General features: G+C 40.3%; 1 protein-coding gene across 3 annotated transcripts in view; it reads left to right on the forward strand.

Annotated features, from left to right (window-relative positions):
* The first annotated feature begins 16,086 nt into the window (after nt 1–16,086).
* The window catches only part of LOC133642999 (axin-2-like), a 54,686-nt gene continuing 44,318 nt past the window's right edge, over nt 16,087–26,454 (forward strand). For all 3 annotated transcript variants that reach the window (XM_062037417.1, XM_062037418.1, XM_062037419.1), the window contains exons 1-2: nt 16,087–16,709; nt 21,028–21,962. In XM_062037417.1, the coding sequence (XP_061893401.1) occupies nt 21,154–21,962 (809 nt within the window). In that variant the 5' untranslated portion in view covers nt 16,087–16,709; nt 21,028–21,153. The remainder of the gene's footprint in view (nt 16,710–21,027; nt 21,963–26,454) is intronic.

The following is a 26,454-nucleotide window of genomic DNA, read 5'->3' on the forward strand; positions in this document are numbered from 1 at the left end:
CCCCTTCTGTTTTTTTATTTATTTCTTCTCTGCCTTCCTTTCATGTCTTTTTCTTCCCACTCCCAATAGATGCCTCTGACACATCCCTTTCTCACGTCCATCTTGCGCACACTCATCCCATCATCAAACCGCACAGGTGGGCGACGCGACTCCCACTCGCACTTTTTATCTTATTTCGCCAGGAAAAAACACATCATTCTGGGCTCAATTGGCGCCTCCGAATGTGACGCAACTTTATTCCCCTCAAAGTGAACCCTTTTAAAAAGCAGCTCCTTCTAAACAGCCGCTGACTTAACTCTGCGAGGGTATTAAACGCGCCATGACCGACTTCAAAGTCGGTCTTAACGCCGCTTTGTTAATTGTCTTCTTCGCTTCCCCGCATCCCTCACACTTCTGCAGCCCAGTTCCTAACGCAATTGTACGTGTTTTTGGGCGGGGGACGGGGTTCCATTTACAGCCGTGGTAAAAAAAAATCATGTTCCTACCTGCACGCCTTGTCCAGAGTGGTCCGTCTGCATCCCGGGAGAAGCTGCGAAAACCCCGTCGCGACATAAAGAACATAAAAAAATGTTTACCACTCCTCTTGACAAAATTGGTGCAGTTCAGCTAATTTTGTTGGTTTTCTGACATGGACTTGTTTCTTCAGCATTGTCCACATGTTTTGACATCACATGGACAAAGATAAGACCTTCTGGAGGAAAGTTCTGTGGTCAGATGAAATGAAAATGGAGCTATTTGGCCACAATACCCAACAATATGTTTGGAGGAGATAATCCCAGGAACACCATTCCTACCGTCAAGCATGGTGGTAGTAGTATTATGCTCTGGGCCTGTTTTGCTGCCAATGGAACTGGTGCTTTACAGAGAGTAAATGGGACAATGAAAAAAGGAGGATTACCTCCAAATTCTTCAGGACAAGCTAAAATCATCAGCCCGGAGGTTGGGTCTTGGGCGCAGTTGGGTGTTCCAACAGGACAATGACCCCAAACACACGTCAAAAGTGGTGAAGGAATGGCTAAATCAGGCTCGAATGAAGGTTTTAGAATGGACTTCCCAAAGTCCTGACTTAAACGTGTGGACAATGCTGAAGAAACAAGTCCATGTCAGAAAACCATTATTGTAATTCCCCATTAATTCCCATATATTCCCATTAATTCCCATATATTCCCATTAATTCCCATATATTCCCATATATTCCCATTAATTCTCATATATTCCCATAAATTCCCATTAATTCCCATATATTCCCATTAATTCCCATATATTCCCATTAATTCCCATATATTCCCATAAATTCCCATTAATTCCCATATATTCCCATATATTCCCATTAATTCCCATATATTCCCATTAATTCCCATATATTCCCATTAATTCCCATATATTTCCATTAATTCCCATATATTCCCATTAATTCCCATATATTCCCATTAATTCCAATTAATTCCCATATATTCCCATTAATTCCCATAAATTCCCATTTATTCCCATATATTCCCATTAATTCCCATATATTCCCATTAATTCACATATATTCCCATTAATTCCAATTAATTCCCATATATTCCCATTAATTCCCATATATGTCCATTAATTCCCATATATTCCCATTAATTCCCATATATTCCCATTAATTCCTAAATATTCCCATTAATTCCCATTAATTCCCATATATTCCCATTAATTCCCATATATTTCCATTAATTCCCATTAATTCCCATATATTCCCATTAATTCCCATATATTCCCATTAATTCCTAAATATTCCCATTAATTCCCATTTATTCCCATATATTCCCATTCATTCCCATATAGTCCCATTAATTGCCATATATTCCCATTAATTCCCATGGACGGTGTCCAACTTTGAATAACCAAAAAAATGGCCAATATTTCTAAACTTCCCGAGCTTAACTTCCTGTGGTAAATTTCCGGAAATTTACCGGAAACTTTCCACCCCTTTGCAACACTCGTGGAAAGTGAATCAGGTTGGAGTGCACAAATGCAGCGTGAAGAGTTTTGTGTACACTTTATTATTCACCTTCAATATACCTGCTACATTATCTTTCATCTCATTCCTATTTGGTTCGGGAGTCCTAATTAAGTCTACATTTTACATTTCCTTAGCTTGTCAGGTTCAAACACTGAACTATCTATCACACGAGACAAGAAGAAGGAATCAGGCAGAGACGGAGTTGAATTTTACTCATGAGGAGAGACGTATTGGGCTGCACACTCAGTTACAGTTTCACCCTACGCTCTAAGGTACAGTCCCACGTGCTCCTCTATTTATTCGGGAGGTCCCTAGTTAACATCAGTGAGGCTGCTTCTGAAGGGAGGGGTAATGCAAGCAGCCCCAGTAGACACAATACATGATTAATCAGAATGGAAATGTGCTGACACTCGTGATTTTGCCCTGTCTCTGCTTTGTCTGCGTTGATGTACTCGATGTCCGTCCTTGGTTGTCAGCAGGCAGGGTCTGGAAACAAACTGCTGACACGAGACAACTCGCAATTACAAGTTGTGCTTTTGCACGGATAGAAAAATACAACTTCAGCACAATTGATAATAACTATAGCAACGGCCTTTAAGCATAAGAGTTGTGTGATAACTTATACATAATTATTCTAACAAGCTACCTTCGATGCTCTTGGAAATGTTCTGTTCTTTTAATTTGTGAAGCAAGTAAACATTCTCCTCTACATGACAATTGTTGCTACGTTTTTATTGCATGGTACCTGGTTGTTGTTGCCTGCATACACCATACTCGGGGTCCCCTCCTGCAGCACACCCCCTCAAGGGGATGTGGGTTCCGATCACATAATCCGGGTGTGATAGTTTGACTTTGCAAAAACCGGGTTGTGAGAGGCTTATTTAGAGCCAAACTATTTGAGAAGACGGACTAATTTAGTGCATGGACACGTACTGAGTGTTACCATCTTTAATGAAGACTTTGTGTGAATGTGAATTATATTTATATAGCGCTTTTCTCTAGTGACTCAAAGCGCTTTTACATAGTGAAACCCAATATCTAAGTTACATTTAATGCGGTGTGGGTGGCACTGGGAGCAGGTGGGTAAAGTGTCTTGCCCAAGGACACAACGGCAGCGACTAGGATGGCGGACGCGGGAATCGAACCGGGAACCCTCAAGTTGCTGGCACGGCCACTCTACCAACCGAGCTATGCCGCCCCTTTGTCTCATTGTGGTAAGTACAACTGCTCAAGCTCAACTCTACCACTTGGTGGAAACACAGCTCTACCATCTTGCTTCATGGAAGACGGTGCATGATATGCTGCTTTCTGCTACACTTGGCTGAATCTGGAAGAAGAAGTTGTTCCCAAAAAAGATAGACCTTTAAAAAGCGAGAGAATCTGGAGAAATCACTGCACGTAAGCGTTGATATTACAGACCTTCGATCCCTCAGGCGGTAATGCATGGAAAAAGTGACATCAGTGTGTAAAGGATATCACCACATGGGCCCAGGAACACGTCAGAAAACCACTGTCAGTAACTACAGTTGGTCGCTACATCTGTAAGTGCAAGTTAAAACTCTACTATGCAAAGCCCAAGCCATTTATCAACAACACCCAGAAACGCCGCCGGCTTCGCTGGGCCTGAGCTCATCTAAGATGGACTAATGCAAAGCGGAAAAGTGTTCTGTGGTCTGACGAGTCCACATTTCAAATTGTTTTTGGAAACTGTGGACGTCGTGTCCTACGAACCAAAGAGGAAACGAACCATCCGGATTGTTATAGGCGCAAAGATGAAAAAGCCAGCATGTGTGATGGTATGGGGGTGTATTAGTGGCCAAGACATGGGTAACTTACACATCTGTGAAGATGCTGAGAGGTACATACAGGTTTTGGAGCAACATATGTTGCCATCCAAGCAACGTTATCATGGACGCCCCTGCTTATTTCTGCAAGACGCTGCCATGTGGCTTCATAGTAAGAGTGTGGGTACTAGACTGGCCTGCCTGTAGTCCAGACCTGTCTCCCATTGAAAATGTGTGAAGCCTAAAATACCACAAGGGAGACCCCCGGACTGTTGAACAACTTAAGCTGTACATCAAGCAAGAATGGGAAAGAATTCCACTTCAAAAATGTGTCTCCTCACTTCCCAAACCTTTACTGAGTGTTGTTAAAAGGAAAGGCCATGTAACACAGTGGTAAAAACGCCCCTGTGGACACAACTTTAATGAATGAACGCAATAATAAAATGGGTTTGCAAATTGTTGAATTTTTAATGGATTAATCGTACAAACTGTTTTTATTGTTGTAGCTATGTTGCATATAATGTTAGTTTAAAATCGACTTTTTTCTTCATGATTGATGCACGTTACATATACTAAAGTGTCTGCAAAGGTATATTAGCATGCAAGAAAATGATAACATGCGTTTATACACTTAATGTGTTGGAGCAAATATTAATTGAAGAAAATGTTCATTAATGTGGTTTGCAACAATAGATGAAACAATGAATGGGATACACGTGTTGGCATGGGGTTAATTATGACAAATATTATAGAAACATTCCACATTTCTATTTTGGTTTGTTCCAGTTGATAATACAATTCTAAGTTTGTGATTATTTGCCCAAAAAAATGAAGTTTCTCAGTGTGAACATGAAATATCTTGTCTTTGCAGTCTATTCAATTGAATATAAGTTGAAAAGGATTTGTTGTATTCTCTTTTTATTTACCATTTACACAACGTGACAACTTCACTGCTTTTGGGGGTTTTGTACAACTGTTCAAGCTGAAATGTACTGCTTGTCACTGTTAGCATCTACTTTATCCTCTTAAAGCCCAAGCTGTTTGTTTACATGCTTTTTTTTAATTTATTTCTCTTTGCTATTTGGGCATATTGGACCCTAATTAGAATAAAAACTAAGAATCATATTTTGATATGATGTACTTAGTCCATAAGTACACAAACGTGTACTTCATGTTTAGTGACATGCTAATTCTTATTTGTACACTTTTTTTTTTTTTTTCCAAATTCCATTGTATGTTATACTCTTCTAACACCACCAGATGGCAGTATAAGTGTCCACATAAGTGGCCATAAGACCCCAATTCAGAAGTGTGCACAATTTTGGAAATAAGAGCTAAAAAGGTGCTGTCCACGCATGTGGCCACTAAGCTTTAGAGGAAGACAGTGCATGATATGCCACATACTGTATTTTCCGGACTATAAGTCGTAGTTTGGCCGGGGGTGCGTCTTATACTCAGGAGCGACTTATGTGTGAAATTATTAACACATTAGCGTAAAATATCAAATAAAATTATTGATCTCATTCACGTAAGAGACTAGACGTATAAGATTTCATGGGATTTAGCGATTAGGAGTGACAGATTGTTTGGTAAACGTATAGCATGTTCTATATGTTATAGTTATTTGAACGACTCTTACCATAATATGTTACGTTAACATACCAGGCACCTTCTCAGTTGGTTATTTGTGCCTCATATAATGTACACTTATTCAGCCTGTTGTTCACTATTCTTTAGACATTTTAAAATTGCCTTTCAAATGTCTATTCTTGGTGTTGGCTTTTATCAAATAAATGTCCCCCAAAAATGCGACTTATATATGTTTTTTTCCTTCTTTATTATGCATTTTCGGCCGGTGCGACTTATAGTCCGAAAAATACGGTACTTAGTCCATAAGTACACAAACGTGTACTTCATGTTTAGTGACATGCTAATTGTTATTTTTCCACTGTTTTTCCCCCCAAATTCCATTGTATGTTATACTCTTCTGACACCACCAGATGGCAGTATAAGTGTCCACATAAGTGGCCATAAGACCCCAATTCAGTAGTGTACACAATTTTGGAAATAAGAGCTAAAACAGACCTGGGCAAATTTAAGTATTTCAATCCGGCCCGCCCGACATTCCCAAATAACTGTTTTAGATCTTTACGATGGAAAGTGTAGCTGCCATTATGATGTTGGGTGATGTTTTCTAATGACCCTAAGTCTTGAACCATACAAAGTATTTCAATGGTTGGAATCTGTGACGACCGGGTCGCATAGATGCGGGTGTTTGTTCTCCCAGGGTTGCAGATCGGGCTTCGGACACAGCTTGCAGGTAAAGAATGATTTATTTAAGAAATAAATAATACTGGAACAAACAAAAAACGTGCTCATAGCACTTAAGGTAGAAACAAAAGGAGCTAGCGTGGGAGCTAGAAGGTAAACACTAAACATACAGAGCCTTTAGCGTGGGAGCTAGAAGGTTACCAGAGCAGGAACATAAGTTGTCATCTGTTGTAAGGAAACAAACTACGAAGCAAGACAGACTGAATGGGAAGGCAGGTTTAAATAATGACTGTGATGACAAACAGGTGCGTGTCGGAAACCCAAGCGGCAGGTGAAAGTAATCAGTTGCTATGGAAACCAACTCAGAGGTGCGTAAACAGGAACTAGAAGGAAACCAAGACTTACAGAAAAACACAAGTGACCCGAAAACCCAAACAGAACACGATCCGCGCAGAATCTGTGCTTTTGCATGATGTACTAGTTACTATGGTAATTAATTAGTTACGATGGTAATGTAAGTCACAGCAGCTCAGACGAGGCACCAAGCAGTGTGGGTGGGGAGCGTTTCCACAGAGTGTCAGGGACCGACGTGGAAGGAGATTTCCACAACAAAGTTCTAAAGCTTAGTGATATATCAGATTGTATATTGTGTTTTTACCCTTTGCGTTCATATTTCGCTGTTTGTCGCGTTTTGCTCTATTGTAAAATACGTCGATCGAGACGGGGTGTGGCGTTCTTACGTTGTCAATATTCAGTGTTTTATCGTTCATAGAAAAATGTAAAACTCCATTCCGTTTTGTACGGCGGTCTGTCAAAACGTTTTTAGCATTCAATCAGACATTATTGTGAGGTTCTGTATTAGTGTTCCTAAAAATAGATATACCGGCCCCCAGAGAGTGTCTAAATGTGGCCCCCCCAGTCAAAATGATTGCCCAGGCCTGAGCTAAAAGGTGCTGTCCACGCATGTGGCCACTAAGCCTTTTAAGGAAGACCGTGCATGATATGCCGCGTACGTACATCTATTAGCACCTTTGACGCGACCGACGAGTGGAACTGTCGGTGGAAACGCGGCGTCACCGTCTCACTCATCTGGCGTGTTGTCCCTTGGAGGCCATTGTTTACCCCCCCCCCCCTGCACCGTTGTCACCCTGCTTTGAAGAGCCTGCCTCCATTTCCTCTGGCGGTTGTGGCCCGGGGTGTGTACACACCAAACAAACTTGAAACAAACCCAGCCCCCCGGCCCCCCCCCCTCCTGGTGCTACACGGTCTGGCTCCGGTGGCCTTTATCTGCCGGCTTCCCTCGCCGGGTCCGCGTGAGCCGACTTCCTCCTCATGGCCCTGCTTGATAATTGCCGTAAGCTTCCCTCTTGGTTTCGTTTTCCATTGTCCTCCAAACCCCCCCCCCACACCCCCCACCCCACACCCGCCCTTGCCTCCTCCACCCCGCCCACCCCCAAATTCTTGGCTCCGGCTCCAGATAAAGGGATGAATACTTCAAAGGCAGAAGAGTTTAACCCCCCGAAGCCGAAAGGAACGTGGCACAATACTGTAATTGAGAGGACTTAGCCATCATAGGGCTGTGCTGGACTCGCACACACCCTCCGGTCTTGAGGTGGCCAATAGCGGTTACGGCGCCGTAAAAACAACCTCCGTGACTTGTTAAAAAAGAAAAAGGATGCGCTTTCGCCGCTTTTGGACGGCGGCGGCAGAAGAAGAAGAAGAAGAAGCGCCGTCTCTTCAGAACTCGCCCGCGAATAAAAGAAGCGGACTTAATCGGACGCCAGCGTGATTTACGTCCCTGCTCTTGTTTATTGCAAGTCTTTGTAGTCGTGACCTGTCCTGGTAATAAAATATATTCCCTTAAACCCCCGTAACCTCTCCCCTCCCGGCCCGCTTTCAAAAAGGTCTTTTTATAGGGCCAGGAGACAAGGTCCGGGCTCCGTCACAGACCCAGGGACGAGACAACCTGTAAAGGGGACCTCCCGTGAGCCACGGGGTCGAGGACGGGGGGTGGAGGGGGGCTGACAAGGCAGGACGTGAGAGCCCAACTGGCCCCCACCCCGGGTACCGGCAGGGGGTCCCCGCCATTGGCATGGTGATGCTCTCCACCCTGGTGGGTTTGCTGTCAGAGGTCAGACCCTGCGGGCCGTACTTCTTGTGTCTGCCAGGTCGGTAAATGGGTTATACTTGTATGCCGCTTTTTTACCCTCAAGGTACTCAAAGCATACTTGCTCAGTGGCCTTGTGGTTAGAGTGTCCGCCCCGAGATGGGTAGGTCGTGAGTTCGAACCCCGGCCGAGTCATACCAAAGACTATAAAAATTGGAGCCATTACCTCCCTGCTTGGCACTCAGCGTCAAGGGTTGGAATTGGGGGTTAAATCACCCAATATGATTCCAGGGCGCGGCCACCGCTGTTGCTCACTGCTCTTTACCTTGTCAAATCTCCAAAAATTCCCAGATTTCCCAGAATTCCAGTTTTCCCGGGACATTTTTCCCATTCAAAATGAATTGGCCATTTTTCAAACTTACACCATTTCCACATTTTTCAACTGATTCAAACCATTCCACCTTCAACACATTCCACCATCCTGGAAATGTAAACTACTTTTTGTCCAAATTCAAAAGCATTCCAGGATTTTCCAGAATTCCTAGTTTTCTAAAGCCCTATTTCCACCTTTTTTTCTGGTGACTACTCCTCCCACATTTTTCAACCCACTTCAACCGTCAAAACATTCCTCTTAATCAGGACAAAAAAACAAAGTTGTTTTTTGAACTGGAAAAATTCCCGTTTTTCCCGAAATTCCAGGAATTCCGTAATACCATTTCTCAATTCAACATGTTACTACTTCAACATTTCTTGACTGATTTGAAAAATTCCAAAACCAACCATTTGAACTTATCCAGACCATTCAAGTTTGTTACCATTTTTTTTCTTCTAATCCCGCTTTTCCCGAAATTCCCAAATTTTAGGGAAATTCTCATTGAAATCAATGGGACATTCTTCAAAGTTCTACAATTCCCACATTTTTCATCTGATTCAAACTGTTACAACTTCAAACTGTTCAGCCTATTCGGGAATAGCGGGCTTTCCCTTGACAAACTCCAAAAATTCACAGATTTCCCAGAATTCCAGTTTTCCCGGGACATTTTTCCCATTCAAAATGAATTGGCCATTTTTCAAACTTACACCATTTCCACATTTTTCAACTCATTCAAACCATTCCACCTTCAACACATTCCACTCATCCTGGAAATTTAAACTACTTTTTGTCCAAATTCAAAAGCATTCCAGGATTTTCCAGAATTCCTGGTTTTCTAAAGCCCTATTTCCACCCTTTTTTCTGGCGACTACTCCTTCCACATTTTTCAACCCACTTCAACCGTTCCACTGTCAAATATTCCTCTTAATCAGGACAAAAAAACGAAGTTGTTTTTTGAACTGGAAAAATTCCCCTTTTTCCCGAAATCCCAGGAATTCCGTAATACCATTTCTCAATTCAACATGTTACTACTTCAACATTTCTTCACTGATTTGAAAAATTCCAAAACCAACCATTTGAACTTATTCAGACCATTCAATTTTGTTACCATTTTTTTTCTTTTAATCCCGCTTTTCCCGAAATTCCCAAATTTTAGGGAAATTCTCATTGAAATCAATGGGACATTCTTCAAAGTTCCACAATTCCCACATTTTTCATCTGATTCAAACTGTTACAACTTCAAACTGTTCAGCCTATTCGGGAATAGCGGGCTTTCCCTTGACAAACTCCAAAAATTCACAGATTTCCCAGAATTCCAGTTTTCCCGGGACATTTTTCCCATTCAAAATGAATTGGCCATTTTTCAAACTTCCACCATTTACACATTTTTCGACCTATTCAAACCATTCCACCTTCAACACATTCCACTCATCCTGGAAATTCAAACTAATTTTTGTCCGAATTCAAAAGCATTCCAGGATTTTCCAGAATTCCTGGTTTTCTAAAGCCCTATTTCCACCTTTTTTTCTGGTGACTACTCCTCCCACATTTTTCAACCCACTTCAACCGTCAAAACATTCCTCTTAATCAGGACAAAAAAATGAAATTGTTTTTTGAACTGGAAAAATTACCCTCTTTCCCGAAATTCCAGGAATTCCGTAATACCATTTCTCAATTCAACATGTTACTACTTCAACATTTCTTCACTGATTTTAAAAATTCTAAAACCAACCATTTGAACTTATTCAGACCATTCAAGTTTGTTACCATTTTTTTCTTTTAATCACGCTTTTCCTGAAATTCCCAAATTTTAGGGAAATTGTCATTGAAATCAATGGGACATTCTTCAAAGTTTCACAATTCCCACATTTTTCATCTGATTCAAACTGTTACAACTTCAAACTGTTCAGCCTATTCGGGAATAGCGGGCTTTCCCTTGACAAACTCCAAAAATTCACAGATATCCCAGAATTCCAGTTTTCCCGGGACATTTTTCCCATTCAAAATGAATTGGCCATTTTTCAAACTTACACCATTTCCACATTTTTCAACTGATTCAAACCATTCCACCTTCAACACATTCCACTCATCCTGGAAATGTAAACTACTTTTTGTCCAAATTCAAAAGCATTCCAGGATTTTCCAGAATTCCTGGTTTTCTAAAGCCCCATTTCCACCTTTTTTTCTGGTGACTACTCCTCCCACATTTTTCAACCCACTTCAACCGTAAAAACATTCCTCTTAATCAGGACAAAAAAACCAAGTTGTTTTTTGAACTGGAAAAATTCCCCTTTTTCCTGAAATTCCAGGAATTCCGTAATACCATTTCTCAATTCAACATGTTACTACTTCAACATTTCTTGACTGATTTGAAAAATTCTAAAACCAACCATTTGAACTTATTCAGACCATTCAAGTTTGTTACCATTTTTTTTCTTTTAATCCCGCTTTTCCCGAAATTCCCAAATTTTAGGGAAATTCTCATTGAAATCAATGGGACATTCTTCAAAGTTCTACAATTCCCACATTTTTCATCTGATTCAAACTGTTACAACTTCAAACTGTTCAGCCTATTCGGGAATAGCGGGCTTTCCCTTGACAAACTCCAAAAATTCACAGATTTCCCAGAATTCCAGTTTTCCCGGGACATTTTTCCCATTCAAAATGAATTGGCCATTTTTCAAATTTCCACATTTTTCAACTGATTCAAACCATTCCACCTTCAACACATTCCACTCATCCTGGAAATTTAAACTAATTTTTGTCCGAATTCAAAAGCATTCCAGGATTTTCCAGAATTCCTAGTTTTCTAAAGCCCTATTTCCACCTTTTTTTCTGGCGACTACTCCTCCCACATTTTTCAACCCACTTCAACCATCAAAACATTCCTCTTAATCAGGACAAAAAAACAAAGTTGTTTTTTGAACTGGAAAAATTCCCCTTTTTCCCGAAATTCCAGGAATTCCTTAATACCATTCCTCAATTCAACATGTTACTACTTCAACATTTCTTGACTGATTTTAAAAATTCTAAAACCAACCATTTGAACTTATTCAGACCATTCAAGTTTGTTACCATTTTTTTTCTTTTAATCCCGCTTTTCCCGAAATTCCCAAATTTTAGGGAAATTCTCATTGAAATCAATGGGACATTCTTCAAAGTTCCACAATTCCCACATTTTTCATCTGATTCAAACTGTTACAACTTCAAACTGTTCAGCCTATTCGGGAATAGCGGGCTTTCCCTTGACAAACTCCAAAAATTCACAGATTTCCCAGAATTTCAGTTTTCCCGGGACATTTTTCCCATTCAAAATGAATTGGCCATTTTTCAAACTTCCACCATTTCCACATTTTTCAACTGATTCAAACCATTCCACCTTCAACACATTCCACTCATCCTGTAAATTTAAACTACTTTTTGTCCAAATTCAAAAGCATTCCAGGATTTTCCAGAATTCCTGGTTTTCTAAAGCCCTATTTCCACCCTTTTTTCTGGTGACTACTCCTTCCACATTTTTCAACCCACTTCAACCGTCAAAACATTCCTCTTAATCAGGACAAAAAAATAAAGTTGTTTTTTGAACTGGAAAAATTGCCGGTTTTCCCGAAATTCCAGGAATTCCGTAATACCATTTCTCAATTCAACATGTTACTACTTCAACATTTCTTGACTGATTTGAAAAATTCCAAAACCAACCATTTGAACTTATTCAGACCATTCAGGTTTGTTACCATTTTTTTTTTTTTTTTTTTTTTAAATCCCGCTTTTCAAATCTGGACCCTGTTGTGTACACTAGTTTTGGTTTCACTCTTTTTGCAGTGTATAAAAATGGGAGCCATTACCTCCCTGCTTGGCACTCAGCATCAAGGGTTGGAATTGGGGGTTAAATCACCAAAAATGATTCCCGGGCGCGGCCACCGCTGCTGCTCACTGCTCCCCTCACCTCCCAGGGGGTGAACAAGGGTGATGGGTCAAATGCAGAGGACAAATTTCACCACACCTAGTGTGTGTGTGACAATCATTGGTACTTTAACTTAGACATGCACACTGTGGCCACACCAGCAGCACACCTGTCCCAAACCTGACTAAATACCAAGTTAATGACGCCAAAAGGGACAAGCGGTAGAAAATGGATGGATGGATGGATGTTTTATTATAATCAAATGACAGCAGTCATGGGATTATTTTCAAAAATAAGTGTTTTGGCCCACTTACAATGACAGTAACGCAAGATTAAGATTAAGATTAAAGTACCAATGATTGTCACACACACACTAGATGTGGTGAAATTTGTCCTCTGCATTTGACCCATCCTCTTGGGGAGCAGTGGGCAGCAGCGGCGCCGCGCCCGGGAATCATTTTGGTGATTTAACCCCCAACTCCAACCCTTGATGCTGAGTGCCAAGCAGGGAGGTAATGGGTCCCATTTTTATAGTCTTTGGTATGACTCGGCTGGGATTTGAACTCCAACCTACCACATATTGTTTTCATGAGCTGTGTGCTAGTATTGTATGTCTGGGTGGGGGTCCTGCTTTGGAAATAATTTGTACCCCTTTCCGATATCGCATTTAGTTCCCACTAAAACATTCACATTTTGCACAATGAGATGTAAACATGGGATCATGCACTGCAAAAAATCAGTGTTCAAAAACAAGAAAAAAATATACAAAAATGAGGGGTATTTTACTTGAACTAAGCAAAATTATCTGCCAACAGAACAAGAAAATTTGGCTTGTCAATACTTTCCTAAAGAAGTAAAATTAGCTAACCTCAATGAACCCAAAAATAGCTTAAAATAAGTATATTCTCACTTATAACAAGTGCACTTTTCTTGGTAGAAAAAAAAAGAGACCTTTTTGCTTAACATGTTGAAAAATATTCTTAAATGAAGTAAATGCTAGTGCCATTATCTTGACATAATGATATGCGCTCGGCATTACATTTCTTCAAACCAGCAAACTTATACTAAAAACTAATTTATTGTTCTTAATGGAAAGGCAACAAGGCAAGCGCTTGTTACTCTCAGGGTCTCCTAGCCGCTCAGGCAAATCATATTGTCTAAAAATGCATTTTTCCATGGATAACATGACATCATCGCGCCAAGTGCGTGCTCTTTCAGTCAATTAGTGCGCATATATACAGCCCGGCTCCCGGCCAACATTTTTTTAATAGTAATTTGGAGGAATTTATCTGAATGTGCATGAACTATTTCTGTTCAAAATAGTTAGAAATGTGAAATGTTTAAATATTAACTGTCAGTTTACTGTACTGTGCCAACTGATGAGTACGTATTTTCTATTGTTTCATGGAAAATAAAACAGCAAAGTCCATTTGGCTGTCATCTGTTTTAATTACGAGACAATTTTGTCAAAATCATGAATTTTTTTTTTCATGCTTGAAATAAGAAATGATGACTTTAAAAAAGTAGTTTTATACTTGTGAGTGTTGATGACACAGCTTTGCAACAGTTGATATTCTAGTTTCAAGCATGTTTTACTCAATATAGGTCATAACATCTCAGCAACAAGCTGTAATATCTTACTGACATCATTTAGGACCAAAACACTTAAAACAAGTAAAACACTCTAACATAAAATCTGCTTAGTGAGAAGAATTATCTTATCAGACAGAAAATAAGCAAATATCACCCTTATTTGAGATATTTCATCTTACTTAGATGTCAGTTTTTGCAGTGTGTGTACATTCCTTTAAAGGCCTACTGAAAGCCACTACTACCGACCACGCAGTCTGATAGTTTATATATCAATGATGAAATCTTAACATTGCAACACATGCCAATACGGCCGGGTTAACTTATAAAGTGACATTTTAAAATTCCCGGGAAATATCCGGCTGAAACGTTGCGGTATGATGACGTATGCGCGTGACGAAGTCAGAGTAACGGAAGTTATGGTACCCCGTAGAATCCTATACAAAAAGCTCTGTTTTCATTTCATAATTCCACAGTATTCTGGACATCTTTTGCAATTTGTTTAATGAACAATGAAGGCTGCAAAGAAGACAGTTGTGGGTGGGATCGGTGTATTAGCAGCGGACTACAGCAACACAACCAGGAGGACTTTGTTGGAGCGCTAGCCGCGCTAGCCGCCGACCTCACCTTGACTTCCTACGTCTCCGGGCCGCCAAACGCATCGGGTGAAATCCTTCGTCCTTCTGCCGATCGCTGGAACGCAGGTGAGCACGGGTGTTGATGAGTAGATGAGGGCTGGCTGGCGTAGGTGGAGAGCTAATGTTTTTAGCATAGCTCTGTGAGGTCCCGTTGCTAAGTTTCAATGGCGTCGTTAGCACAGCATTGTTAACCTTCGCCAGCCTGGAAAGCATTAACCGTGTATTTACATGTCCACGGTTTAATAGTATTGTTGATTTTCTATCTATCCTTCCAGTCAGGGGTTTATTTTTTTGTTTCTATATGCAGTTAAAGCACGGTGCTATCACGTTAGCTCGTAGCTAAAGCATTTCGCCGATGTATTGTCGTGGAGATAAAAGTCACTGTGAATGTCCATTTCGCGTTCTCGACTCATTTTCAAGAGGATATAGTATCCCAGGTGGTTTAAAATACAAATCCGTGATCCACAATAGAAAAAGGAGAAAGTGTGGAATCCAATGAGCCAGCTTGTACCTAAGTTACGATCAGAGCGAAAAAAGATACGTCCTGCACTGCACTCTAGTCCTTCACTCTCACGTTCCTCATCCACAAATCTTTCATCCTGGCTCAAATTAATGGGGTAATCGTCGCTTTCTCGGTCCGAATCGCTCTCGCTGCTGGTGTAAACAATGGGGAAATGCGAGGAGCCTTTCAACCTGTGACGTCACGCTACTTCCGGTACAGGCAAGGCTTTTTTTTATCAGCGAGCAAAAGTTGCGAACTTTATCGTCGATGTTCTCTACTAAATCCTTTCAGCAAAAATATGGCAATATCGCGAAATGATCAAGTATGACACATAGAATGGATCTGCTATCCCCGTTTAAATAAGAATATTTAATTTCAGTAGGCCTTTAATCTTACATAGATTTCAGTTTTTGCAGTGTGTGTACATTCCTGTAACATTCTGTTTGTAAAATAGATCGTTATTAGTATTTATTTGATGTAGTAACATCATTTCATGATTAATATTTATAAATTAAGAAAAAAACATTTTATTTTTCACTGAAGGGTTCGGTGAAAGTGCATATGAAACTGGTGGGGTTCAGTACCTCCAACAACTGACTTAACATGCGATGTGCATGTGGCCACTGGTGGGCGCTGTTGAGTGCTGTTTTCTCTCACACTCCTAGAGATGCTTAATTTTTTTTTTTTTATTGTTATCAACTTTTACCTTAGTTAAACTGATTATGCTAAAAAAAAAAAAAAGAAGCAGCTAAATCATATTAGAGCATTGTCGGTGTTTGCTTTGTGCATCCCCGAGGCTCCAACGGGTTAATCTCTCCAACTATGCAGGTCGAAAAAGAAAAGAGTGAAAAAAAAAAGTGTCTTTTTAAGTTGATGTAGCAACAGAGGGATTGTTGCGATAATACTATTGGGGCGGCAGGATCAGTTACTTGTGACGCGCCAAAGCCTCAGGGAGTTGGCGCAAGATTGCCGGCCTTTGATAAGGTCCTGGCCACAAACACGCAACAAATTGACAAAAAGAGGAGACGCGGTCCGGAAATAAAAAACACGTACGTCCACTCGTGTGCGAGGAGCGGCCGCGGTAAACCCACCGCGCTTTGTTTTGTTTTTTACAAGGCGGGGAAACACAGCTGTCGCCGGTGTTGTTATGTAGCTTCCAGGACCCGGCAGTCGGCGCTTTTACTTTGAAGTGCGCCGCCCCGCAGCACTGGCGGCTCATTCCGCGCTGGAGTCGCCTTGAGGAGAGCCGCAGTCGCCCCATGGCCGCCTGAAACACCGCCAGCAGGACGCGGAGGGGAAGGAGGGAGGTGGAGACTAGGAGGCGGGGAGCAAAGCGCTCTTTTCCCCCCTTTCGATCCTTCTTTCGCTCGTCTGGACACTTTATTTTTTCTTCCCTCCTCGCCACCAAAAGCGTGGACGCACCGAACGTGGCGAAGCTCGCGGCTGCCACTGTGGATTATATCGTCCCGTGGATACCTTCTTACTTTTATTTCATCATTTTTATACTTTTCCAACACATTTAAGGAGTGAACTCTCGGGGGTCGATGGTAAGCTAATTCCCCCCCTCCTTCTTTTTTCTCTTTGCTTTGATGTCGCGGTGACTTGCCTTTGAAGTTCCAAGCTAGCAGGAGGGGGGGGTGTCGTTTATTTTAAGACTTTTTTAACACAATTCCAACACAAGTTTTACATTTAAGTCGCTTTCTATACAATAAGATTTAGAACCACTAACAACATGACTATTTTGACATTGTAACACATTATATTAGGAAAACCACCCGCTGGGTGTTGTTGACAATTTTGGTTTAGTGAGAATACTTTGCTTCCCAAAAGTAGTAAAATTACATTCTATGTGTGATGTGGTAGCCAGAAAACGTTGTTTGCGTTTATTTTAAGACTTTTTAACACAATTTCAACACAATTAAAGCTATTTTACATTTAAGTTGCTTTCTATACAATATGACTTATAACCCCTAACAACATGACTATTTCGATATTCTAACACATTATAATAGGAAAACCACCCGCTGGGTGTTGTAGACAATTTTTGTTTAATTAATGAGAATACGTTGCTTCCCTAAAGTCATCAAATGACATTCTATGTGTGAGGTAGTAGCCTGAAAACTTTTTTCATGTATATTTTAAGACTTTTTAACATGATTCCAACCCAAAAAAGCTATTTTACATTTAAGTCGCTTTCTATAGAATAGGATTTATAACCACTAACGACATGACTATTTTGACATTGTAACACATAATAGGAAAACCACCCCCTGGGTGTTGTTGACATTTTTTGTTTAATGAGAATACTTTGCTTCCCAAAAGTAGTACAATTACATTCCATTTGTGAGGTGGTAGCCAGAAAACTTTTTTTGCGTTTATTTTAAGACTTTTTAACACAATTCCAACATAAAAAAGCTATTTTACACTTAAATCGCTGTATATACAATAGGATGTATAACCACTAACATGACTATTTTGACATTGTAACACATAATAGGAAAACCACCCCCTGGGTGTTGTTGACATTTTTTGTTTAATGAGAATACTTTGCTTCCCAAAAGTAGTAAAATTACATTCCATTTGTGAGGTGTTAGCCAGAAAACTTTTTTTGCATTTATTTTAAGACTTTTTAACACAATTCCAACATAAAAAAGCTATTTTACATTTAAGTCGCTTTCTATACAATAGGATGTATAACCACTAACAACATGACTATTTTGACATTGTAACACATTATAATAGGAAAACCACCCGCTGGGTGTTGTTGACAATTTTTGTTTAGTGAGAATACTTTGCTTCCCAAAAGTAGTAAAATTACATTCTATGTGTGATGTGGTAGCCAGAAAACGTTGTTTGCGTTTATTTTAAGACTTTTTAACACAATTTCAACACAATTCAAGCTATTTTACATTTAAGTTGCTTTCTATACAATATGACTTATAACCCCTAACAACATGACTATTTCGATATTCTAACACATTATAATAGGAAAACCACCCGCTTGGGTGTTGTAGACAATTTTTGTTTAATTAATGAGAATACATTGCTTCCCTAAAGTCATCAAATTACATTCTATGTGTGAGGTAGTAGCCTGAAAACTTTTTTCATGTATATTTTAAGACTTTTTAACATGATTCCAACCCAAAAAAGCTATTTTACATTTAAGTCGCTTTCTATAGAATAGGATTTATAACCACTAACGACATGACTATTTTGACATTGTAACACATAATAGGAAAACCACCCCCTGGGTGTTGTTGACATTTTTTGTTTAATGAGAATACTTTGCTTCCCAAAAGTAGTACAATTACATTCCATTTGTGAGGTGGTAGCCAGAAAACTTTTTTTGCGTTTATTTTAAGACTTTTTAACACAATTCCAACATAAAAAAGCTATTTTACACTTAAATCGCTGTATATACAATAGGATGTATAACCACTAACATGACTATTTTGACATTGTAACACATAATAGGAAAACCACCCCCTGGGTGTTGTTGACATTTTTTGTTTAATGAGAATACTTTGCTTCCCAAAAGTAGTAAAATTACATTCCATTTGTGAGGTGTTAGCCAGAAAACTTTTTTTGCATTTATTTTAAGACTTTTTAACACAATTCCAACATAAAAAAGCTATTTTACATTTAAGTCGCTTTCTATACAATAGGATGTATAACCACTAACAACATGACTATTTTGACATTGTAACACATTATAATAGGAAAACCACCCGCTGGGTGTTGTTGACAATTTTTGTTAAATGAGAATACTTTGCTTCCCAAAAGTAGTAAAATCACATTCTATATGTAAGGTAGTAGCCAGAAAACTTTTTTTGCGTTTATTTTAAGACTTTTTAACACAATTCCAACATAAAAAAGCTATTTTACACTTAAATCGCTGTATATACAATAGGATGTATAACCACTAACATGACTATTTTGACATTGTAACACATAATAGGAAAACCACCCCCTGGGTGTTGTTGACATTTTTTGTTTAATGAGAATACTTTGCTTCCCAAAAGTAGTAAAATTACATTCCATTTGTGAGGTGTTAGCCAGAAAACTTTTTTTGCATTTATTTTAAGACTTTTTAACACAATTCCAACATAAAAAAGCTATTTTACATTTAAGTCGCTTTCTATACAATAGGATGTATAACCACTAACAACATGACTATTTTGACATTGTAACACATTATAATAGGAAAACCACCCGCTGGGTGTTGTTGACAATTTTTGTTAAATGAGAATACTTTGCTTCCCAAAAGTAGTAAAATCACATTCTATATGTAAGGTAGTAGCCAGAAAACTTTTTTTGCGTTTATTTTAAGACTTTTTAACACAATTCCAACATAAAAAAGCTATTTTACACTTAAATCGCTGTATATACAATAGGATGTATAACCACTAACATGACTATTTTGACATTGTAACACATAATAGGAAAACCACCCCCTGGGTGTTGTTGACATTTTTTGTTTAATGAGAATACTTTGCTTCCCAAAAGTAGTAAAATTACATTCCATTTGTGAGGTGTTAGCCAGAAAACTTTTTTTGCATTTATTTTAAGACTTTTTAACACAATTCCAACATAAAAAAGCTATTTTACATTTAAGTCGCTTTCTATACAATAGGATGTATAACCACTAACAACATGACTATTTTGACATTGTAACACATTATAATAGGAAAACCACCCGCTGGGTGTTGTTGACAATTTTTGTTAAATGAGAATACTTTGCTTCCCAAAAGTAGTAAAATCACATTCTATATGTAAGGTAGTAGCCAGAAAACTTTTTCCGCGTTAATTTTAAGACTTTTTTTAACACGATTCCAACACAAAAAAATATATTTTACATTTAAGTCGCTTTCTATATCGTGATGCATCATGTTGCATGCATGCATGCACGTTCCAAATCAACTCAAACTCAACCAACAGCATGACTATTTTGACATTGAAACACATTATAATAGGAAAACCACCCACCGGGTTTTGTTTACTATTTTTGTTTAATGAGAATACAATTCTTCTCAACAAAAATGGAGAAATATAACCTTAGAGGAAAATGTCATTTAAAATGTTTGTATGCTCGTACAACACTTAAAACCTTTAGCATATCAGTATGTGGAATTGAATTATGGAACGGATTAAGCAAAGAAATCCATCAAAGCACCAAAATGATTCAGTTTGAGAGACTGTTTAAACTACAAGTGTTCACTAAGTACACAGAACAAGAATTATGATGAACATCTTGAACCCTTTTTTTCTTTTCTGTTTTATTGAGACAAAGATTATTTATGTCTTTAATATTTGCATGCTTACTATGGTATATTATTTATTTATGATTTATTTGTTCACTGTTATGTTACAGAGAACAAGGACAATTGCTATGGTATGAAATGGGGTAGGATTAAATAAGCTCTGCTTCTTCCTACTCCTTTTCGGGCGTGCTGTAACGAAACAACTTGGAATTGTGTGACGCATGACATTGTATCGTACGCATGTTCCACATAAACTGGAACGGAATCGAAGCAGCACAATGACAGTCTATGGGTGAAGTAGTGGCCAGAAAACTTTTTCCTTGGTGACATTTTGCTCCCATCATTCCTCCATCCTTGTCTCTGCAGCCTCCAAACGAGCTTTATTAGAAGTCACACTTTTTAGTTTGACATTCGTGCAAATTGTCCAGTTCCATGTTTATCTGTGCTTGACGATCCAAAGTGTATGTAATGCAGCTGCACATTTCCTCTCTTGTTTCTTCCCCCCCCCTCCACCCCTGTAAAAGTCAGCATGTGGCTCAAAAAAAGACTCCCTTTGAGGCTGTGCTGGATCAGGTTTTGATTAGATCAATACTTTGTGTTCCAGAGAGAAGTCGGGCTGCAGGAGAAGAAGCTCCCCGCTGTCATAAGAGAGTGAGGAGATTACAGGAGAAGCTCAGAAGGCGGAACAACACTCGGGTCTCTCTCCTCCTCCCCGCTGCTTTCAAGAGCCATGAGCTGGCTGCTCATGGACCACATCGCCAGTAGTTTCCGAGAGGATGCTCCCCGACCCCCGGTGCCCGGGGAGGAGGGCGAGGCGCCCTGCTACCCCTCCAAACGCGCCATGATGAAACCGCCGCCCCCCAAGTCCGTGGAGCTCATCAGCCCTCCCGGCTCCTCGGCCAGGAGGAACGAGGACGGTCTCGGGGAGCCCGAGGGCAGCGCCTCCCCGGACTCGCCGCTCTCCCGCTGGACCAAATCCCTGCATTCTCTCCTGGGCGACCAGGACGGCGCCGTTCTTTTCAGGACATTCCTGGAAGGGGAGAAGTGCGCCGACACTTTAGACTTCTGGTTCGCCTGCAATGGCTTCAGGCAGATGGACCTCAAGGATGCCAAAACGCAGAGGGTGGCCAAAGCCATCTACAAGCGCTACATCGAGAACAACGGCGTGGTGGCCAAACAGCTCAAGCCGGCGACGAAAACCTTCATCCGGGACAACATCAAGAAGCAGCACATCGACTCTGCCATGTTCGACCAGGCGCAGACGGAGATCCAGAGCGACATGGAGGAGAACGCCTACCAGATGTTCCTGACGTCGGACGTTTTCTTCAAGTTCGCGAGGAGCGGCGGCGAGAACCCCAACCCCGTCAACCCCGGCAGCTTGGGCGACCTGCAGGTCATGTGCGGATATCTGCCCACGCTCAACGAAGAGGAGGAGTGGAGTTTTGACTTCAAAAGCAAAGCCCAGACCGCACTGCTGGTGAAGGCGCAGAGGGCGCACGTGTCCACGAGGGGGGTGGAGGTCCTGGACAGGGGCTTCAGGTAAGACTATTTTGTGTGCGACCGTTGGCTTGTGCCGTGTGTGCCACCCTCCCCCCATATGTCACCCTGACACCATCTCTGGCAGCCCATGTTTGCTGGCACTGGCCACCCGGATTTCCGGCACTTTGAAATAGTCCCGTGGAACAGGCGGGTGGGGTGGGGTTGGGGGGGGGATCATCTTCCAGTGGAAAAGTTCACAGTGTTGGCAGGACTCGCTCGGCTTCCTGATGACGCCAGCTTTAGTGCCGCGCCGACCTTGAGGCGCTTTCTGCGGCACCGACAGATTGATGATGATACCACGCACCTTCGCTTGGTTATAGCCTCGTAAAACCGTCACCGGCGGTGGCACACGTTTGATGACCTATAAAGCGCTCGGTTTATAACTTCGTAAACGAATAAAGTTGATAAAGGGCGGCGTGGCTCAGATGGTAGCGCGGCCGTCCAGAAAACCTGAGGGTTCCCGGTGCGAATACTCGCTCCCGCCGTCCCCGAGTCGCCGCCGTCGTGTCCTCAGGCGAGACACTTCACCCGCCGGTGCCGCCCACGCTGGTTTATGAGCGCAGGACTCTCCCTTGTAAAAGAGATTCTTAATCTCAATGGGAAATTCCTGGGTAAGGGCATTTTTATACTGCTGGGCGGTTGTCGTCTGGCCGTTTTCTACGTCGTCGTAGGGGAGCTGGAGCCTATCCCTGCTCAGTTTTTGAACGAGAGACGAGGTACGGTCACCGTCCAGAGCAGTGTTTTTCAACCTTTTTTGAGCCGAGGCACATTTTTGGCGTTGGAAAAATGCGGAGGCACACCACCAGCAGGAATCATTAAAAAATGAAACTCAGTTGACAGTAAAAAGTCGTCGTCGCAATTGTTGGATATGACTTTAAAGGATAACCAAGCATGCATCACTATAGCTCTTGTCTCAAAGTAGGTGTACTGTCACCACCTGTCACATCACACCCTGACTTATTTGGACTTTTTGGCTGTTTTCCTGTGTGTAGTGGTTTAGTTTTTGTCTTGCACTCCTATTTTAATGGCTTTTTCTCTTTTATTGGTATTTTCCTGTAGCAGTTTCATGTCTTCCTTTGAGCGATATTTCCCGCATCTACTTTGTTTTAGCAGTCAAGAATATTTCAGTTTTTTTCATCCGTCTTTGTGGGGACATTGTTCATTTTCATGTACATTGTGGACGCCTTCTCTGCTCCACAGTAAGTCTTTGCTGTCGTCCAGCATTCTGTTTTTGTTTACTTTGCAGCCAGTTCTGTTTTAGTTTCGTTCTGCGTAGCCTTCCCTTAGCTTCAATGCCTTTTCTTAGGGGCACTCACCTTTTGTTTATGTTTGGTTTAAGCATTTGACGTCTTTTTACCTGCACACTGCCTCCCGCTGTTTCCGACATCTAGAAAGCAATTAGCTACCTGCTGCCACCTACTGATATGGAAGAGTATTACACGGTTACTCTGCCAAGCTCTAGACAGCACTGACACTCAACAACAACAACACATAATTTGCAGACAATAATTACTGGTTTGCAAAAAACATTTTTAACCCAAATGGGTGAAATTAGATAATCTCCCACGGCACACCAGACTGTATCTGTGGTTGAAAAACCCTGGTCTAGAGCAGGGGTGTTAAACTCATTTTAGATCGGGGGGGGGGCCACATGGGGAAAAATCTACTCCCAAGTGGGCCGGACTGGTAAAATCACGGCACGATAACTTAAAAATAAAGACAGTCTCAGATTATTTCCTTTGTTTATGGACAAATGATAATGTTGTTGGGGTTTTTTCACACTCACATGTTGCGGTTAATAGAATTACCGTATTTTTCGGACTATAATTCGCAGTTTTTTTTCATAGTTTGGCCGGGGGTGCGACTTATACTCAGGAGCGACTTATGTGTGAAATTATTAACACATTAGCGTAAAATATCAAATAATAATATTGATCTCATTCACGTAAGAGACTAGACGTATAAGATTTCATGGGATTTAGCGATTAGGAGTGACAGATTGTTTGGTAAACGTATAGCATGTTCTATATGTTATAGTTATTTGAATGACTCTTACCATAATATGTTACGTTAACATACCAGTTGGTTATTTATGCCTCATATAACGTACACTTATTCAGCCTGTTGTTCACTATTCTTTAGACATTTTAAATTGCCTTTCAAATGTCTATTCTTGGTGTTGGCTTTTATCAAATACATTTCCCCAAAAAATGTGACTTATACTCCAGTGCGACTTATATATGATTTTTTTCCTTCTTTATTATGCATTTTCGGCCGGTGCGACTTATACTCCGGAGCGACTTATACTCCTTATTTGTCGTTATTTATACTTTCTGAATAAATGATGTGATTATGTCCATCAGTCAACTCATTGGTGGTAATTTTCAATCCATCAAGATGAAAAAAAGTACATCAAACTCAAATTACAGAATGTAATTTATGTAGTTAGATCATTTTCCTCGACTAACATCATGTGGTTTGTTTTGTACATATGTAGCATCATCTACAAAGATACAAATAATTGCTATTGCGACATCTAGTGGACACATTTAAAACAGCTGTTTTCCGTTCAAAAATGTCAGGTTAATTTGTACGTTTGAAACCCCTGATCTAGACAAACATACTAGTTTTAGGGTAAATTTAGTCCATTTTAAGGCTATTTTTTGCACAAGATTGATTTTAGGGCGGAACGATAAAAATATTCATTGTTTCGGCCTTTCTTTTTTACAACATGGCAATGACGTTCTGCAACAATGTTTTTTGAGAAGGGGTTTGGGAGTGGAGAATCGTCGTGTGGACTACAAAACCCAATACTTAATTGCGTGAATGCTCCAAAACATTACAGTATAGACGTATACGATTTCATGGGATTTAGCGATTAGGAGTGACAGATTGTTTGGTAAACGTATAGCATGTTCTATATGTTATAGTTATTTGAATGACTCTTACTATAATATGTTACGTTAACATACCAGGCACCTTCTCAGTTGGTTATTTATGCCTCATATAACGTACACTTATTCAGCCTGTTGTTCACTATTCTTTAGACATTTTAAATTGCCTTTCAAATGTCTATTCTTGGTGTTGGCTTTTATCAAATAAATTTCCCCAAAAAATGCAACTTATACTCCAGTGCGACTTATATATGATTTTTTTCCTTCTTTATTATGCATTTTCGGCCGGTGCGACTTATACTCCTTATTTGTCGTTATTTATACTTTCTGAATAAATGATGTGATTATGTCCATCAGTCAACTCATTGGTGGTAATTTTCAATCTATCAAGATGAAAAAAAAAGTACATCAAACTCAAATTACAGAATGTAATTTATGTAGTTGGATCATTTTCCTCGACTAACATCATGTGGTTTGTTTTGTACATATGTAGCATCATGTACAAAGATACAAATAATTGCTATTGCGACATCTAGTGGACACATTTAAAACAGCTGTTTTTCGTTCAAAAATGTCAGGTTAATTTGTACGTTTGAAACCCCTGATCTAGACAAACATACTAGTTTGAGGGTAAATATAATCCATTTTAAAGCTATTTTTTGCACAAGATTGATTTTAGGGCGGAACGATAAAAGTATTCATCGTTTCGGCCTTTCTTTTTTACAACATGGCAATGACGTTCTGGATGCCCTGCAACAATGTTTTTTGAGAAGGGGTTCGGGAGTGGAAAATCGTCGTGTGGACTACAAAACCCAATACTTAATTGCGTGAATGCTCCAAAACATTACAGTATAGACGTATAAGATTTCATGGGATTTAGCGATTAGGAGTGACAGATTGTTTGGTAAACGTATAGCATGTTCTATATGTTATAGTTATTTGAATGACTCTTACCATAATATGTTACGTTAACATCCCAGGCACCTTCTCAGTTGGTTATTTATGCCTCATATAACGTACACTTATTCAGCCTGTTGTTCACTATTCTTTAGACATTTTAAATTGCCTTTCAAATGTCTATTCTTGCTGTTGGCTTTTATCAAATACATTTCCCCAAAAAATGCGACTTATACTCCAGTGCGACTTATATATGTTTTTTTCCTTCTTTATTATGCATTTTTGGCCGGTGCGACTTATAGTCGGAAAAATACGGTACGTGACTATTAACGATCTTTTTTCAACCCAACAAAAAAAAACAAGCAAATGTTGGACAGGACCTAACCTTCTTATGAGCGCCTACCCCTACTTCTAGAATAGTCCTGGTTTGATGTGATCCCCCCCCGTCTCTTTCCTTCTCGTTGTCAAACCGATTCAAACCATGTGGAACTCATTTCTATGTTCTCCCTCTCCCTGTTTGCATCTTCTCATCTGACTCTTTAGAACAACCAGCGCACACCTCCACTTCCACACCCCCTCAGCCCTCTCTTCCTCCCTCTTGTTTGTGTCAACTCTCCCCCCGGTTCCCTCACGCCTGCCTTTCTCCACTTTGTGTTTGTTTTTCCCTCCTTCCCTTTCGGAGAAGTCACGGATGCCTTTGG

The sequence above is a fragment of the Entelurus aequoreus genome, linkage group LG25, assembly GCF_033978785.1.
Source record: "Entelurus aequoreus isolate RoL-2023_Sb linkage group LG25, RoL_Eaeq_v1.1, whole genome shotgun sequence".
Classification (NCBI taxonomy): domain Eukaryota; kingdom Metazoa; phylum Chordata; class Actinopteri; order Syngnathiformes; family Syngnathidae; genus Entelurus; species Entelurus aequoreus.